Source organism: Sinohyriopsis cumingii, chromosome 11 (assembly GCF_028554795.1).
Source record: "Sinohyriopsis cumingii isolate HCF-2022 chromosome 11, ASM2855479v2, whole genome shotgun sequence".
In the NCBI taxonomy this organism is placed as follows: domain Eukaryota; kingdom Metazoa; phylum Mollusca; class Bivalvia; order Unionida; family Unionidae; genus Sinohyriopsis; species Sinohyriopsis cumingii.
Genome location: NC_142971.1, coordinates 76580518 through 76600543, shown reverse-complemented (window position 1 = coordinate 76600543; position 20026 = coordinate 76580518). Strand labels below are relative to the sequence as shown.

General features: G+C 35.0%; 1 protein-coding gene across 2 annotated transcripts in view; it reads right to left on the bottom strand.

The window, feature by feature from the left end:
* LOC149788788 (uncharacterized) overlaps window positions 1-15962 on the bottom strand; it is a 65171-nt gene extending 49209 nt beyond the window's left edge. The window contains exons 1-2 of one of the 2 annotated variants that reach the window (XM_089974903.1): window positions 15829-15962; window positions 2609-2751 (exon numbers count right to left, since the gene is read on the bottom strand). In XM_089974903.1, coding sequence (XP_089831029.1) covers window positions 2609-2666 — 58 coding nt within the window. In that variant the 5' untranslated portion in view covers window positions 2667-2751; window positions 15829-15962. The remainder of the gene's footprint in view (window positions 1-2608; window positions 2752-15828) is intronic. The other variant, XM_089974904.1, reaches the window with a different exon arrangement.
* Window positions 15963-20026: the final 4064 nt, after the last annotated feature.

Sequence of the window (20026 nt, the reverse complement as noted above, 5' to 3'; positions counted from 1 at the left end):
AATACATATGATTACCTCTGGTCTAGATAATTGTAATGCTTGCATCGATGATGTAATCATCTACAACCACACTTGGAAAGAACATTCAGCAACAATTCGGAATTTCTTTGACAGACTCGCTGATGTAAGTTTGACAATTAATTTATTCAAATCTGAATTTCGCCGTCCTAGTGTAACATATCTAGGATATATTAGGGGACATGGACAAATTAAACTTATTGATGCTAAGGTCAAAGCTATATCTGAATCCCCTGTACCTTTTAGTTTAAGGCAACTGTTAAATTTTAGGTATGGCTGGATACTATCCGAGATTTTGTGTCGATTTTTAACCCCTGACAAATTTATTGAGAACGGAAACCATGTTTCTTTTGACTGAAAAATGTCATGAGGCTTTTGATAAGTTAAAAGCTATACTTAAGGGCGCGCCAGTTCTTACAGGTACAAATTTCAACCAATCATTTAAACTGTCTGTTGTTTCAAGCGACGTTTTGGTTGGAGTAATATTGACTCAAGACGACGAAAATGGTGTGCTATTTTCCTAAGAAATTAGATAAGCACCACATAAATTACTCAATAGTCGAGAAGGAACTCAGTCTTTAATTACTATTTAGTGATCACAACCCTCTTACTTTTATCGGGAAGAATAGAACAAAAATGAACGACTTCTAATGTGGAGCTTGTTGTTACAGGAATATAATATTGACATCAGGCATATCAAACGAAGAGTTATTATAATAGCAGATGCACCTTGCCGTGTATATAAATGTATTATTTTATGAATAATTTATAAGTTCTCCTTTTTTGTTTTACTATTTCTTAGTGTAGATTCATTAAGCAAAATAGAGACCATACTAAGCCTCTTTGTTGTTCTAGAAACATAATCATGTGACCCTCATCTGGGCGTCTGTTTTGCATCGTACTATTGATGTCTTGAGAAACAATACGTATTATTGCCTTAGCACTTGAGAAGTCAAAGGGTTTTTTGTTGTGACCAGTTTTTTTTGTGGCAACTTATTTTGTTTTCTGAAAATTATTTGGATTACATGAGATTATTTCACTGGAAATCCATGTGCTATACATTAATTCTTGAACATGGACAGTTATCGAATTTTACAAAGAATTAAAAAACTGGTATACTATTGACACGTCAGTACGACACTGCCAAAATTATACGTCATCGACCTCCATTTTGGATTTCATCGGGGTTCCATCTTATTTTCATTACGACTTTTTATTACTAGGACTTCTGATTTTTAATTCTTGGATTAGTTTCGGATTTGATTCGCAAAACCTAAGATCGTTTCTTCATTTCTACCTTGTTTTTTCTTGGGAAATACATTTTTGGTTAAATTTTACAAAGCTGGTTGTCTTCACTCATTTCTTTTTGCGTTTCTTAAGAGTTTAAACGCACAATATTGATGCAAGTTATGATATTTGGCAGATTATTAAAGTATTGAGCAAGATGGGTGAAATGATGGCTTCCTGATTTCAATTTCAGAGAAATTATGTCACGTGACAAGTTCTTCTAGGTAAAGTGCCAAAGGTATTTCAATGACCATACAGGTAAAAGGCTTGCAAGGCAAAGTATAAAAGACTGTCTTGGACATTCTTTAAATTAATCTCGTGTAGACATGGTCAAAGCTCATGTTCTTATCAATATTTATTTCCATCAAGACGACCATAAAATTGCATATTTATGTTTCTTAACACCTGTAAAAATATTGTTAGCCGTAATATTGGATATTGTGACATAATATTGGATATATTCAAAGAATGATTTATAAAAACATGATATTGAATCTAAACAGACCACATATTACTCTATAAATGCTTCATTTAATACTTCTGATTGTATACCATAAATATTTCCGTTTGATATACCAGCATAATCACCTGTGTGAGACTAAAAGTATATTCTAGTATAGTTTCATAGACTCAAATTAGTCTTCTAAATAATGACACCATGCACTATCACAATAAATACAATGTTTATATGTCATTGCATATATGTTCCCTACATTTATCAAACATAGTGAAAGTTAGTTATTGTTGGATTGTAGAGTTCTCTTGTAGTTACTTAGTGGTAACAGGGCTGGTGGCCAAGTGAAACGTAACAGGATTCATTTAGAAGAAGGAACTGATCAAGATGCTTTATAGTTTTATCTCCTTAAATGAAGTATGTAGAAAGAATTATTCTCTGAAAAGATTTATCAGTTATCTCCTCTAACCATTAGACCCAATCATCTATAGATTGTATTACCATAAGTGAAACCCAAACGTGAACACAAAACAAGAGACTTCCCAAACCCAGTTTTTCTTGGAATCTCAATGATAAAGACCTCTGACAATGTATCCACAAAATCAAATATTATCTTCCATACCTGTAGTGCAAGCAATGACAAAATATGTTTGATGTTACATTGTGGTCTAGAACTGTTATTTTACATATACATTATGGATTCACTTTGTTGTGTGTAAAGTAGAGAGTGCATGAGCAAACATTCTGAAGAATCCAAGTCCAGGTAATCAGTTTTATACTGTATAAATTGCCATACCTTGTTGTAAAATTATTTTCACACTTCCTTCTTCTACAGACTGCTCAACTTACCCATTACAACGGTCACCAACATGAGGGTACCTCCAATCAGTGGGGATACAAATCCCATTCTTTCAATTTTCTTCTTCCCAAGTAATTAAAGTCGATATGGCTCTATTCTCGATTATCTGCCGTGTAAACTCGCAGAGATTTATCTGAGAAAATGATGGAGAAAACTATATAACTATCAGTTCATATATTAGTTCAGTAAAGCTGAAGAACATAATCCTTTCAGCCAAGATGCTTTGAATCATTTAACAAATAATATTGTAAATGGCTTTAGAGGAAAATAAAGGTCCTTAGAGAAGGAATAATGTATGTAAAAATTTTAGAAGTTTCAGTTTTTATTTTTTTAAGAAATGGTGACATGGTATCTTTAATACAGAAGGTATTTCACACCAGCATGGGTAAGGAAGACAAATATAATATGGATCCGAACATCGTATGACACAGAGTGTGTTTAATGAAATGTTGCTATTCTGTAAGCACTAATTGTCATGGATTTTGTCACTGCTACAAACCACAACATATTCATAGTACAGTGTGTTTTACCACATATAATTCAGACCTTGTCAGCCATGAGCCACACTAATTGCTACACACATCTAGTGTCAACCATGGCAGATTTTAGGAAACCTTTGGCGCAGGCAGTCGAGACGCGAGCGCAAACCAGATGAGAGAAAAACGCGTTTCAGAAATTTAAAGTCCCTGAATCCATCTCCGGAATTTCGCGTGATCAATTCAAACGTGAACAAGAACGTGAAGAATACATTAAAACTGTTATTGAGAAAATCGCGTCCGGTGCAATTAAACACTGCAAGGGTGTGGGCAGCTCGAGATTCGTTCATAGGAACGGGCTAATTCATAGGGAGTTTATCACTCCGGAGGGTAAGAGATATTGGCAAGTGGGATACAGATCTCAAGTACTTAGGGTGGCCCATGAGTCTAGCATGGCAGGACACCTCGGTAAGGCGAAGACCACCAGTAGAGTAGTCGCTGAATTCTACTGGCCTAGTGTTAATGGCGATGTCACACGGTTCTGTAGGTTTTGTGACGTATTCCGGAAAACCGTACGTAAGGGAAGTGTTACAAGTTACCATTGGGACAGATGCCATTAATAGATACACCGTTTAAAAGAGTGGCGGTGGATATTGTTGGCCCAATACAACCAGTTACCGAAAGGAAGAACCGGTATATTCTTACTCTTGTGGATTACGCAACCAGATATCCCGAAGCTGTAGCGTTAACAACTATTGAAACAGAACTGGTAGCTGAAACATTGGTTGACATCTTCAGTAGGGTAGGGATGCCAGAAGAAATCCTTACGGATTGTGGTTCCCAATTCACCTCCGACCTCATGGGTAAAATAAGTAGACTGTTATCAATGAAACAGCTAAACACTATCCCATACCATCCTATGTGCAATGGACTGGTAGAGAAATTTAATAGTACCCTAAATAGTATGCTACGAAAGATGTGCGCGGAACGTCCGCAAGACTGGGACCGTTCTGTTCGCGTACCGTGAAGTACCGCAAGAAAGTTTAGGGTTTTCAGCCTTCGAATTGCTGTACGGAAGAACAGTTCCAGGCCCGATGCGGATACTACGCGAACTATGGACAGGTGACGTTGCGAGCGAGGAAATAAAATCTACATAACAGTACGTGTTAGATCTGCGAGAGAAACTGGAAAGCACATGCCAGATGGCACGCGACGAATTAATGAAATCGGGACGTAGATATGCCACGTATTATAACCGCAGAGCGCGAAATAGGAAATTTCTTGAAGGAGATCAGGTTTTATTGCTTCTTCCTACATGCACAAATAAGTTACTAGTCCAATGGAAAGGTCCATACGAAGTTAAAGAGATCAAGAATGACATGGACTATAAAATAGACAGTAATTTAAAGACATTCCATGCTAACATGCTTAAATTGTACATCAAGAGACAGAGTGACAATGTAGAAAAAGGGGTCTTGAATGTCGTTTGTACGGCAGTCATCGACGACGACTTGGGAGAATAAGAACACGAGGTTTCCCTTGAGTGACCCTTGGGTATTGCAAGGGAAGGGGTAGATCAAGTCGATGTGAGTGCAGAATTGACCAAAAATCAGCGTCAACAAATTAATGAGCTTTTGTTTAAATACTCGGATGTATTCACCGACAGACCAGGTTGTACAACCTTAGTAGACCTCAAAATTAAACTGAATACATCTGACCCCATTAGAATCAAAGGTTATCCGGTACCATACAACGCACGAGAAGCTGTGGACGAAGAGGTGAGTAAAATGTTAGATCTGGGGTGACTGAACCCTCCAACTCGCCATATTCTTCTCCCGTAGTGCTAGTCAGAAAAAAAGATGGAGCGAACCGATTCTGTATCGACTTTCGACAGTTAAATAAAATCACCGTGTTCGATGCAGAACCAATGCCATATATGGAGGGTCTATTTGCGAAGTTGTCGGGCAACCGATGGATTTCCAAATTAGATTTGTCCAAGGGATATTGGCTGGTTCCCATTGTTCAAGAGTCCCGTACATTGACAGCATTTGCGACCCAGAAAAGATTATATCATTTCAAGGTAATGTCATTTGGGTTAGTCCGTGCCAGTACCTATTGTTATCGTTTGATGCGCAAGTTGCTAAGAGGTTTAGCAAGCATTGATATCTATGTAGATGACATATTTGTATACACGAATACTTGGAGTGAGCACGTGTCCGTCTTGGGGGAACTCTTCGGTAGACTCCGCAGAGCGAACCTCACTGTGAGACCCACTAAATGCAGTATTGGCTATACAGATTTAGATTGTTTGGGTCATAGGGTCAGTGGTTCGGGTCAGTTGAAACCTCACCCCAAGCAATTGGAAGCGATTAGGAACGCACCTAAACCGGACAAAACACCCCCCCCCCCAAAAAAAAAACCTTCGTTCGTTTCTAGGTCTAGTAGAGTTTTATAGAAAGTTTATACCAAACTTTGCAGCCATTGCTAGTCCACTGTCTGATCTGACAAAGAAGGGGCAACGCAACAATGTAGAGTGGGGACCACCACAGGATATAGCTTTTTGAGCACTGAAAGAGAAACTAATCACTGCACCTATATTAAAATTGCTCGATGTTAGCAAACCCTTTATTTTAAGAACAGATGCCTCTGAAACTGGGTTGGGAGCAGTTTTACTGCAAGAGCAAAATAACAATAAGTTAACCGTAGCTTACTCGATTAGGAAATTGCTACCCAGGTAAAAAAAAAAAAACTATTCATTTATTGAGAAAGAGTGTTTGGCCGTAGTGTGGGGAATTGGGATGTATCATGCATAGCTTTTTGGGAGAGATTTCGTTCTCGAGACTGATCACCAACCCCTATTGTATTTAAACAAGGCCAAGGTCGCTAACGCTCGATTGATGCGTTGGGCGCTGACACTACAACCACATCGCGTCCGTGTAGGGGCAATAAGAGGGGTTGAAAATATGGGGGCAGACTACTTGAGTAGGGCATGATTGGAAATTTGGATAAATATTTTTTTTAGAAAATCCAGATTGCGGTATTACCGGTGTAAATAGTGTAACATATCGTTAGTAGTTATTTTTCTTTTATTCTGTGAGGGTTTTAAAAACAAATGTGTACTTTTATTTCTCTTGGTAGAGGTATTGTCACAGAATTAGGCAAAGAAATAACTTGGTTTTGTCTTAAAATAATTCCACTATTTCTCGTTGTATATGCGTAAAACGGTATCGATGGTGAATGTGTTTTCCAGGTAAGCGAATGTATTAACATGTACCTAGTCATAGAGATTACTTGCGACAGGTATCATGACTAACATGATATGCACGGGTATTCTACCCTGACTTGCACTCACTCTCCTATGGATTTAAGTAAGACTAATTTCTAAAAACCACACTGGTCGTTTTTGGATCACATCAGGGAGTATACACTCTCCATTGTTCTCCAGCCATAGGGGTAAGTGTTAAATTTACATTTTTATTTGATATGCGAAGCCTTTTCGGTTTGTAATGTCTTATCGCGTAATAATGTGTTTATTACAAGGCAGATTTAAAGTATTATCATATATCTGGAGATTATACAGAAACTATTATTATGTCCAATTTGGTCTTATTGTAGCTGATTCTGACAGTGTTCGTAGCTGACTGTGTTTGTAGCTGACTGTTATGGTAGCTGACCGTGTTTGTAGCTGTGATTGTGTCTATGAAATGTGATTGTCAATGTGTCTGTGAATATGACTGGAGCGGTCTGAAGCTGTCCGAAGCCGTCTAAAGTTGCTTAGAGCTATCTGGAGTTTCCAGAACAATTAATGCTACGTGATGTAGATACATATGTATATATATATATGTACGTATGCTGTGCTACAGACGTAGACGTAGCAAAGTTGAAAAAGTGCTGTACGCTGTCTGTACGTGTAACGTATGTCTGTACTCTTGGTGGATTCATAAAGGGTGCGAGCGGTCGATAAGAGTGTGGACCAACCCAAGGAATCGTGCGACTGTACAAGGGGTCTAGCAGCATACGTTTGGATCAATTTTTGTTCCATTGCATTTTTTTGTTTGTTTATATTCATAAGATTATTGTGAATCTTAGTTATGTTTACATTATTTTGAATCTTAGTTGTGTTAAGATTATCTTGAATCTTAGTTGTGCAAAGATTATTTTGAATCTTAATAGAATTTATGTTCGAGATTATGTGAATCTCTTATTATGTAAAATACTGTTTGAGGTGTATTTGCAGTGCATGAAGGTTCTTGGATTTGTACTTCATTTTGATTTAATATTTGTTTGGTTTATTTTCGATGTGTGAATGTTGTGTAGAGAGATTTGAGTAACTCGTATGTTGAGAGCGTGAGAAAATCATTGTATTTTTATAACACATATTTATCTTTATTAATTTATTCATAAATTTCTATCTTTCTCACACTGTATTTGTCTTGTTCATTTAGTCCAAAAACCCACTCTGTTGCAATTCTGCGATAATCTTCACCATACACACAACTGCATTTACAAATAACCAGATTAATTCAAGTTGGAAATCATTACTCATTCATGATAAATTCAATTTTGTTTTGCAAATCGGAAATGAGTACTCGAGCACAATAAGTTCATAAATTTGTACATTACGGTATCCATAGGCGACACAAAATACTCCGGAACTTAAATATAAGAGATCATTATGGTTGATCTTAGAATTAATTGAATTGAGATCACCACAACCTGACTTAGATACACCGATTACCAAAATACAAACAACAATCAACTGAACTCACTGACAGACATGTCTCACTGATGAAAGAGCATTTTATAGATCACTGCCTGTAAAGGTATTGAAGAAAAATGATATTTTCACCATGAACACTACTGCGTTTATTAACAACTGACCATACTAATTTAAGTTGGAAATCATTACTCAAGCATGATACATTCAAATATTTGTACATAATGGAAAATCATCACTAAAGAAGACCTATGAATGGTGAGACTGATAATCACTTATTTATGACTTTTCAAAATATGCTAGTAAATCCATTTTAAATTCAATTTTACATTAGTAATCATCTAAAGTAGAATAGAATGTAATGACTGATTTGGTCGTGTGTAGTTAGCAGTTGTCCCCGACTGTAAGTGACTATATATGCATAGAATGTGTCCAGGCACTGTAGTGTGGCAACCATATTCCAATTTTAAGTTGTGTTGTCATATATTTGTGGGTGACACAGTAACGTTGTTGTGATTAATATCCTATGCTACATGGTTGTTAATATACATGTGACAGTTGTGGCATTACTGTAAACTGCATTGCTGTCACAACAAATCATACCACAATCACATGATATTCATTATAACGTGTTTACCTGTAGTTAATCATGGTATTTATTATGATGTGTTTACCTGTATTTCTGACCTATCAGCCTATAAGTGGGTGTCTGAAAAGGGGCTGAGAACTCTGTCAGAATAACTGGCCTGTAAAAAGACGATAATTCCATATATGACCTATACGCGTCTAGGAGGGTAAGGAATCCATGTCCGACCACTAGCCTCCATAGGGCCATTCATCGAAAATTGTCTTCTGATTACATCTTTGCTCTGTGTGAAGATTTGGCTACAGTATGTTAAGAATATGCCATATACCCAAAGATTTTTAGTTGCCCTTGATAGCTAGGATTAGGAAATATTTTCCTCCAAAGTATGAACATAGATGGAAGATTGGTTAACTACCATACTGTACATATATAATACAAAAATGCATAACTGCCAAGCTTATACCATTGCATCAAGGAGGAACAAAAGAGGATGCAAATAACTACAGACTGTAATGTAATTTAGGGCAATACCCCTATTTCAAACATAACAACACTTTTATGACTCCAAAAGAAGGCTTGCCATTTACAAAGTATAGACATTTTTCAGGATGCAATGAATAATATAATGGTTTTAACGATACATGAAAGAATATTTCTTAGAAAGGCCAAATTGATGTGTAATGTATCAAGAACAGACATTCCTGTGTATCTACGCAATATCTTTCACTAATGAGATGCTGATGGTACTCCAAATTTAAGGTCCATAAGAAGAAAAAAATACATTATAGCAAGGCCAAAGAAGGAATTGTTTAAAAACGTTTTCAATATACTGGTCCACTGGTATGGAACAACATTCTCAGTGATATAAGGCAGGCTCCTAGCATTTCATCCTTTCACAATCAATGTCTTAAATGGATGAAATCTTTAGAAAATTGAACAGTTCTAGTACAAAATATACCGCCTGCTTTTCTGTAATTTTTCCTCATGTTCATAGCTGAATTTTCAATGCAGGATGACATAGTATGTTTTATATATGTTTATGTTTTCACTGACGAGTGTGCATGTGTTCCAGCTTGATGCTTTGAATTTTAAAAATACTTAATTATTTAGTGTCAAGCCAGACTCTTCACATCATGTTGTATATACCATATATATTGTACATAGCAGATAGAAGGCATCAAGGTAGATTAGTTCTGTTACTAACAGAGTTACCTTCTCTAAATAAAGTGTTTATTATTATTATTATTATTATTATTATTATTATTATTATTATTATTATTATCATCATTGTTATATACTCGCACGTAAGTCCACCCAATTCTTAAGTCGATACCTCTTCTTAGAGCTACAGAAAGCTAGTTTCTCTTTGACCCTTCTATAAGTCAGTGTGTATTTTACAATAAAGATCAAACTTGGACTTGTCTTCACCAAGTCAAAGTTGTAGTTTAGAAAAATAAACAAACCAAACTGGATAGATAAATAGGAAAAGTAAAGACAAACGCCAATTTAAACATTTATATTGTTGAGAGGAATATGTCAAATAAATTGAAAATTTACAATTTTTCTTAATGAAAATCCAGCAAGATACATAATGCTTGACAATTTAAATACATTTATATGACACATCTTCGAATTATATGCACCTTGAATTCAATAATATGTCTCATACCTGTATAAAAATAGGAATTCAGAATATCGCAATTCCAAATATTCCATAATATGTTAATTCAACATATCCTACAAATAAACAAAGAAATGAAACTCCACAAATATTTTCTTCACTGTATATTAATAATCACTATCTAATGTCATCTACAAATTAGCCAAAGAATAAATCCTCGATATCTGAAAAATGTTCTGAAATCTTCAATTTATTGCAAATACGATCCAACCTCTCTTTATATAGTTCAAGGTCATATAAGGACGCTTATGCCAAGACTGAATTTGGGGTCTGTAAATAACACGGATCATACAGTGCATGAAATGTTTAATCAGTTAAAATAAACATTTGAGTTGCATTTCAACAACAAAGGGAGTTTAAATAACCACCGTCTCTAACTTTCACTAACCAAGTCTCAAACTTGCGGCTTCATCAAAATGTTGTCATTTGGAAAACAAAGAAGGTGCTGGCTTTACAATGTAAGATATGATGGTCAATGGTGCAGCAGACGTATTAATCTACTTTGCACTGAACAAGTACATTTACTAAATTCACAGCACGAACAAAAATATTGTCAGCTTGAAAACAACGACCCGCCGTTATAAACCATGCTCATTGGGCCATGTGCGCTGGGAAAAAACATAGGACTAATCATTTTACAGTCAACATATTCCTTATGCTTTATTTAAAGAAATTGCACTTGACACATGCTCAAGAAAACATTCAGGTTTCTTGAATTTGAAAACATTTGTCACTGATTCATTATAGTTTGATAGAAACTTGGATATTAGACCAATCAATATTGAAAGAAATAGCGCCAAATATTAAGTGAAATGGGCTTTATCGACGTGACTATTGGTGTAATATGACTCATAAATCATATAGGTGAGGGATTGTGTTAAGTTTGAGTATATATTGCATCAGGAAAAGGACAAATCGATGTTTTGAATACTTTGAAAGAGGACTTTGTCAGTGATCTACTGAATACAGCATTCAGAATTTGTCAACTTGATTTTACATTCAGCAAAGTTAGACTTGTAGACTAGTTAAAGTGAGTATAAATAATGCCTCAACTTGTTTGTTGTCTGTATACTCACACTAATCGATTTAGACTATTTGTGACAAGAATTTTAGCTATTTGCAGATTCATGTAAATAGTAAAAATTAGTGCTTGTTCTCCATACAGTTTGCTGTAATTATTGCCTCTACTATATACATTACTCTTTTTTAAGCTCATGTTAAATATTGTTCGATACATGTATAATTACACTTACATATCTCTGGGGGTTGACATGAATAAGTATGAAGCTACAGCAAAGTTCAGGTTCACCTTTAATATAATTTCCTTCTGATTGTTTACCAGGGTAAATGATCACTTTCATCAATGGTTACCCGGTGGAAGTTTCCTAAAATTATGACACCTTTAATATTGATACAAGTACTGTATTGTATAGTGAATACCATCATAAGACGGATACATGCAATGCAAACCATATGCACATTTCTGAATGATATTAGTGCTTATTTTTAGGTGACAGTATTTTGTGTACTGCGAACATACTAAGCTTCTAATATCACCCCTAGATGTAACAAATTGTTTTGCATGGCATGCTTATAGTACTAGACATGTATAGCTTGGATCATATCTTCAGTGAAAAACATCGACTTATAGTAATTATATATGATAATCAATATTTCTCAATGAAGTACGAAGTTTAATAATACTGTCTGTGAACCTATGTAACTGCTCTGGAACCCAACATCTGCCACATATATCATTCTTATTCACCAAAATCAGAATAACATTCAGGGTGACACTTAAGTTTGATGCACGTATTTTATTCATTTGTTTAATTATTTTCAGTCGTTGAAAGTCTTGAAAACAAATGCCATTCACTTAATGCAGATTATGGCATGTAAATCGTTTCATAAATTAAATACTGAATGTGTGTTGAACTTCGCATCCAAATTTTTAGTACTTAAGAAGAGTCTTGTTTCTTGGTATTTATATCACTGGTCTCAATGCATACCATTAATAGTACCCTATTCAAGGTCTCACTCACATTTTATTTGAGTGCACAAACATTTTTTGTGCAAACGTATGTTTAAAAATTCATTACTGAGCACCTATTTCAAACCAATCATCTGTACTTCAAATACGATCCACTCCAAATCATGTAAACAACGGGGGCCCCAAGTGCCGATAAATGGCGTTCAACCCTATAAAAGCAACAACAACAACTTCAAACAATACACGATATTATCCGACGTTGTTAGGTCAGGAATGTAAAGGTCAAATATATCTGTAAAACGATCTCACACGTTGGTATTGTCAATTTTGATCACCATCTTGTTGTATGTGCTGGTATCAGTGAAATCACTTTGAGAAGAAAAACTTTCATGTATAGGTTACCTAACCATATGAAGGGAGCTAACTCCTCCATGCTAATAATGATCTGTTATTATTAGTATGATCTTGGAGTGCAGGGTGCGTTTACCTGGTAAAATTCAACATGTACTTGAGATTATATTAATCTACCTTGTTATCAGATATCTGATCTCAATGTCATTATACCTGAATGTGTTGTGCCGAAACCTGCACAAGACTAATCGTGTAATAGGGCAAGGTTCTGTACTGATTCATTTATACAGCTTGCTAACATTGGGATTTCAAAATGGGGCCAATTGACTATTGTCATAATTAACGTATAGTAACAGCACTGCCAATTGATTTTTGAACTAACACAGCTCATGCACCTAGCAACTATCCGAATGATTCACAGAAGTTTTTAGTAGTTGATAATTGATGGGATTCTCTCTCACTATTTCTCTTTGTCTCTGTCTCTGTCTCTGTCTGTCTGTCTGTCTCTTTTGCTCTCTCTCTCTCTCTCTCTCTCTTTCTCTCTCTCTCTCTCTCTCTCTCTCTCTCTCTCTCTCTCTCTCTCTCTCTCTCTCTCTATATATATATATATATATATATATATATATATATATGGTGAATTATTCTCAAAATGCTAAGTGGAAGTGTAGTTTGAAACAAAGCAGCGTGACTATATAATGCATACTGAAATTATCCAATCATCTCCGGCCGGAGCTAAGGGGCTACCATTGCGATGGACGACAGGGCTTAAAATGGGATGGGCTACAGGGCTGCCAGAGCGATGGGCTACGGGGCTGTCAGTGTGATGGGCTAAGGGGATGCCAATGTCATGGCCTATGCGGCTGCTTGTTGGATGGGATAATTGATTTCCTGTGTGACAAGTTTTGGTTTACTTGCTAAATGCAGATGACCCACACATGATATCAAAGGACTTATTTTAAGTTGTTGATGCGAATTACATGTAACCAAAATATTAATTATCACTGACGAATCATTGTAACTGTAAAACAATATAATATTTCTTCATTTAGTAAAATAAACTACTTGGCTATCATCAGAAGCGAATAGCAGGATGTCCTTTTTACCATTATGTATACAAGATCATGATGATTAATAGTATGCAGGTGAAAACAGATCCGTCTAAATCTACAATGTAGTTTTGCTTATATTGACATGACCGGAAATGTATGCCTAATTTTGTATTGAATCTGTTTCACTGAAAACCATACTATTCAATCTTTATTTATGTTACTAATCTATCAAAATTCTACTTAAGGAGAGCACAAAATGATGCCATTTCGTCCCATATTCAAATGTTTAACGAACATGTTCAAATAAGGTATATTAGGCTGTGATGGAATCAATGACGACGCAATTAAAACGGCGATTCATGTATCACTTGGAGGCTATCCGCAAATTTTTGGTTCGCATCAATCAGGCAAATTCGAGAAGGAATTAAAGTTATAAGATCTATAAATAGATGCTTACGTATTCGTTGACAATTACTAATAATATTCTCAATGTCTTATTGACGACTTTGAGTTAGTTCCTCATTGACTGTATATAAGGAGAGAACTGTAACGTTATATTAATTCATATGTTGGATTCAATCTTATTTCTTGTGTTCATATTCTAAGCCTGTAGACTTGAATGCTTTACTTTCATGTTATTCTAGAGGAGAAACCTTTGATTGGACGTGTCAGAGGAAATATGTAGTGCTCATTCTTGTGTGAGCTATACAGTTCCAATCTTGAAATTCATAAGGTACTTTCCATTGTTTTGTATTTTAATATAACTGTATCACAATTGTGTAGGATTCACTTCAAAATACTGTTTGTTACTCTAATATTTTCATTTATAACTTTGATAATTAAATTACTTGTTGTGTTTTAGCTTATGTCTGTAACTTAGTTGATGACCATAGAGTCTTAACAATATAAATAGATATAAACAATTTGAACAGACCTTCTGTACTTAATATGAACAAGTACTTACTTGGCGTGCGTACATCTAAATCTCACGGAACTTTCCGCTAAACAAAATTCATTATCAATGTCACGGATTTGAAATGAGCACACACAATCTGAATTATATAATAGTGCACCACTACTTTCCTTGACATTATGCCGTGTGAATAAACTTTTAGGATAGCTAGTACAATATCATCGTACAAGTAGCCATCCATTGATCAAAGTGCTTTACCAAAAATGTATTAAGTACCTTTTTGTCTGATTTAATAATGAATATTGTGAAGTTACTTTAGTTTCTGTGAGAACGAAATGTCATGTCTTTTCAAGGCCAGGCATGACACATCTTTGGCAAATTGGCCTGGGAAAAATATATTGGCTAATTTATATGACAGACACATAAAAACACGCCACAATATGCCGATTTCAAGATACGTTGTAATGCTGAGATGTAGGTTAAGGGCACGCTTGAAGTTGTTTTAATTCAATGATATTCAGTACATCCACAAAGCTAAAACAAGTTTGCACTTTCGTTTTCATTGAACGTTAAACATAACAAACAACGGCATACTAAACTAAATATGATGAGACAATCAACTCCTGCCATATTTGTCAATGATATACGTATGATTCACGACCCGTGTTTTTAATCTAATTTTCCTGCAGTGTAAACCACAACACTCACTCTGTAGCAGGTGTAAGTTAACAATTGTTCCCGTTGATTTTGATAATGATAGACCTATATGTCGTTCAGGTCCGCATAGATATCATACAAACATTGCAAAAATATAAATATTAATAATCACTGATAGGAGCAATAGCTTACATATAGCATAAACAATAATCATTCGGATCTGTCCCAGTCGATATCAAGTTGATAACCACAATGGCTCAGTACATGCAATGCATACTTCCAACATGACCAAGCGGGTATTTGCTGTTCATATAACCATAAGGATACCTGATTAAATTCAGGCTGTTGATTAGTCTTGATTAGCTACGAGGCATATGCCTCAACAATGTAATGTATAGAAGTCTATAATAATATTGTCAATTAATGAAAATTCCCTGAATAAAGTTGACTCAGGTGCTTTCATGAATACAAATATATTGTCATGTTGTACCTCTACAGGTGCAATACTTCCATATAACAAATGCATGCCCTGGATATTTACGAAAATAACATTCAATCCTCTACACAAATATAATGATCGTTTTAAACACGGGATAGTCAGTTATTATATTAGACTGAAAACAATATGAACACAAATCTATACTTGTATTATTACGACCATGACACTGTCACAAACACCTGTAAGTAATGTACAACAAATTTGTTGGAAATTTGAATAGCGACGCGAAGAACATGTACAGGTCTACACATGATTGATTACTAAATAAATCTGATTAATTGTGTAACTCACAATATACCACAGTCCAACTCTGTCCAGACAATGTATGTTTTGGAAAACGTCAGCATCGATCATCAGATATGTGTAGATTTTCAAATCTATAAGTGAGCAGCAGACGAGAACAATATCGTAAACATGTATATGGTGAAAACACTTATCTTTATTTTCACAAGGGAAGTTACTCTGATAAAATTGTATTACGTACAACTTCCGCTGTTGACAAAATATATTGTCTATAAAACTTCGGCATTATTTGTTTTATTTTAAGGTAGAACATACAAAGAAAGAACATACCAGCCGCACAAAATTTCGTAAATCGGTTGCACTTAACTTTTCGTTTTGGTGAGTACATAATGGTAATTTGGTGACCGAACAAACAAATATATCTCCGTGGGAACAGGTGCAACCGATTGATGACGGTCTGAGTGGAATACGTGCACGATTTTGTATAAACTTACCTACCGCCACCATAATTAAAATTTCAGTAAATATGATTGCATGCCACATTAAGTGTATTTATTATTTTTGGGCATATATTATGTTGCTAAAAATGTAGATATGTAAAGTGTTCCCGTTAGTTGTTGGAGCTGGACAAATATATACATCACATATGTATGTATGTATATATTTCAAAACTACGTGGCCCTTAATTATCAATGCCTTTTTTATATCAGCAATAAAATAGTACGGATAAAATCTACATTTACATGTAAAACACATTTTATTTCGAAGAAAGATGCATGTAGTGAGATACATCTTTTGTAAACATGTAACAGATTTGTATTACTGGGATACAACTCTGCGTGGAATGAGGATATATTAAACATGTTAGTTGGTTCGATTTTTATACCATTAGAAACTAGTTTTACGCAACAATGATCCAACTTAATCACACTGCGTACATGCGCTGTCTTTGAATGATCAAAGGAATAATACAAATGTTATATGTTTTGCAAAGATATCTCAATTTAACCAGCTTGCGTGTACGAGTCGATGTTACAAAAAAGTCAACATACTTTTTTTTCCAGAAACGACTCACCTATTTTAATTCAAATCTTACTGTTTCTTTTGAGATATAAGTGTTAGAATGCAACATATAAATTCAAATGCATCATGACTGGTCTTTGTTATGAAGCATATTTGCTCTCATCAAAGTAAACAATATCAGTCCTCGGCTGCTGCTTGGATATCTTTTCACGAAAAAAGTGACAAAGATTGTAACACTGTTCTCTGGTATCACTTGGTTTATGACAGGAAATATTAGTCTTGACAATCTTTTCATACCAGTTCTGCTCATTAAAAACTCTAATATCAACTTAACTTTAAGGACTTTGATTTTGTGACAAAAATATTTATTTTCTTTCAACAGTTTTTACGTATTTTGAAATATCGAAACGTGACAATGACCACTAGCTGATTGGAACTGCCTTAATTTAAGTGATTTAAGATTCGGCTATATTTGATTATCACACTAACAAGTTGGTAATAGGCTGGGTGAAAAACAGGACTGAATGGATAGGATATAGCTTGATAAAAAGACACTTCCAATTTTCAGAAAATAAAGAACTACGTTCAGACATACACGAAGGCATATACACATTTACTCAATTTAAGTTCAGCGCTAGAGACCAGGTTTACACGATACAATCCGAAATTGACATGAAGTGCCTTTCTCGGCTCAAAATTGTTTTTTCACAAACTAACATCATTATCCTCTTAAGGTGTGCGTTCTTGTGCTAGGTTCATTCAACATTTATTGTACAGTTTGAAACAGTTAACATTGAACAGAAGCTGGTATTGTATTAATTCTCCTAACGTAATGTTGTTGACTTGAGATAGGAAGAAGCAGACGTGCCGACTGACTTCGAAGTCAGAATGTCACCTTTCAATCAGTGCCTGGTGATCTATACAGATTTGTCTAACAAACAGTCATGACAGAAAGGAACATTTTAAAACTGAAATTACTTTGTTCCTGATATGCATGGCTACTAATAGGGCGTAATACCCAATGCTGTGTACATAATTCCGTGCATTAAAATAATTGTCCAATTTTCTCATAAACAATATAATTCTCAAACTTGAAGATAAACCCATTCTTATCACATCTCTTGTTAATTTTTTGTTTAAATATACAATATACGTTTTTCATCTAGGATAAACTATTGAAATAATTTTTCTATCTATATATTTTTTGTAGCCGTGTTTTTCCTCCTGTCCGATATAGATAATATGGTGTTCTTTTGTCATCTATTGTCTAGTTTTATATGTATTGTTACTTTCAATAATTTCTTTAAAGCTGATTTTGAAAAATAAAGAAGAGAAATTAGGGCAAATTAAAGCATCATTTTCACAATAAATATTATCACTGTATAGTTTGTCCATGTAAAGTATGAAATTGATTCTTGGCGGTGTCGGATTTGTGGTGTCCGGACCTATCTCATTTGTTTAGTTTGTCGACTCGTGGAGCTAATACAGATGAATCCACATACAATCCACAACTGCTGTAATACAGTCAGTGACAGACTTCCGCTGGCTAGGAGTGGATTCTGCTAGTGGGGTGGGGGGATCCATTAGACTGAGTGCACCTGCATTATTCATAGTGGGCACATAATACCCTTCGCCTCTGTTCACGTAATATAGATTCAGTGGACAAACCGTAAATGCAGCAGGGAGGCTGAAGAGACCATTTTTAGGAGTGTCTAATTTTGAAAATAAAGGTTCCTGTGTTTGTTTACCCAACCAGACACTAACTGTTGGTCGTCACCCTCCTTGCCGCTGTAGTGTGTGAATAATTAAATCATTATTATCTCAATAATGGAATCTCACACATCTAACTTAGCTGGAAAGCGACTAGAGGCAATTAAGAAATATCTCCCTCTTCGTGATTATGTCAAGCAGCAAACTACAAGAACGTCAGGAGTCTCAAGTGAAATTTACAGAAGGTGCAGAACATTATTTAAACTGGTCAGGAAGTCTACAATTTGTTTTCTTCCCACGTTGGAGCAAGCCGATAAAGCAGCTGAGCAAACGCCTAAATAAACTGGAAAAATAGCAGAATGAAGTATAAAAATTCTAATAGAAATTCCTAGTGAAATAGCTGGTACCACTTATCAACCACAAACAAAAGAAATACTTGAGTGTATTGACCAGCTTTGTTCTGAAGTAGCCGAAATAAAGGATCTTATATTAGAACCATAACAAGTAAAAAGCAGAAATAACTAGTTTATTTACCGACGAAAGTATTACCATCATCAAAAAAGATATCAAAAACACGGAATAATTATCTGCATTTGGCAGGCGCAGTTTTGATCAAATAAATGTTTTACGTTTCAGTGACGGACTCCATTCCAACATACCTATCCGACCTCACCTATGTGTACACACCAGCAAGATACTTGCGCTCCTCTTCTGACAATCGTTTACTAATTATTCTTACTATGAAAACTAAGTCATATGGACATCGTTATTTGGTATGCCAAGGCCCAGCAACGTGGAATGATTGCCCACTGAACTTAGACACAAAGACGCAGTGATCCCATTCTAGAGTGCTTCTTAAAACTTATTGCGACTGCAAGAACACACTTAAAGACCTAAAAATGTTTCCTACCGTAACTATATTCAGCATTTGTTTATGATTTTTTAATTTAATGGTGTTTGGTTTTTGTAATAATATCATTATATATGTCTTTTTGTTATAGATGTTGTCTAATGTTGTAAAGTGATTATAGCTTCTAACGATTAGGCGCTATACAAAGTCATTATTATGATTATTATTATTATTATTATTATTATTATTATTTAAAGATTCTCAATTTGACAAATGCAGGGTAGTTTGGTCCATTTTTCTTGAATGTGTCCATTATTATAAACTTATACACAGTAATATCCGATTGCATGTATTATGATGTTATTATATGCATGCCACATTTACATTCTGGGGCTTTATATTTCATACAAAATGGGGCATAATCGGTCTGATAGTTTGAATATATGTTTTTCATGTCAAATATTGCTAAGATTGTTATTATTATATGAAACAATAATATTTTAAATCGTCAGAAAAGATGTGTTTGTCTCAGAATTAGTGTTGTATGATAGATAATACAAAATTCTCCAGTTATTTCCTTCACATTTTCAAGGCGATATTGGGTTAAAATCCACAACAGTGAACGTGTTTCGATTATCCCGGTCAGTCTATTCGAACTCATTT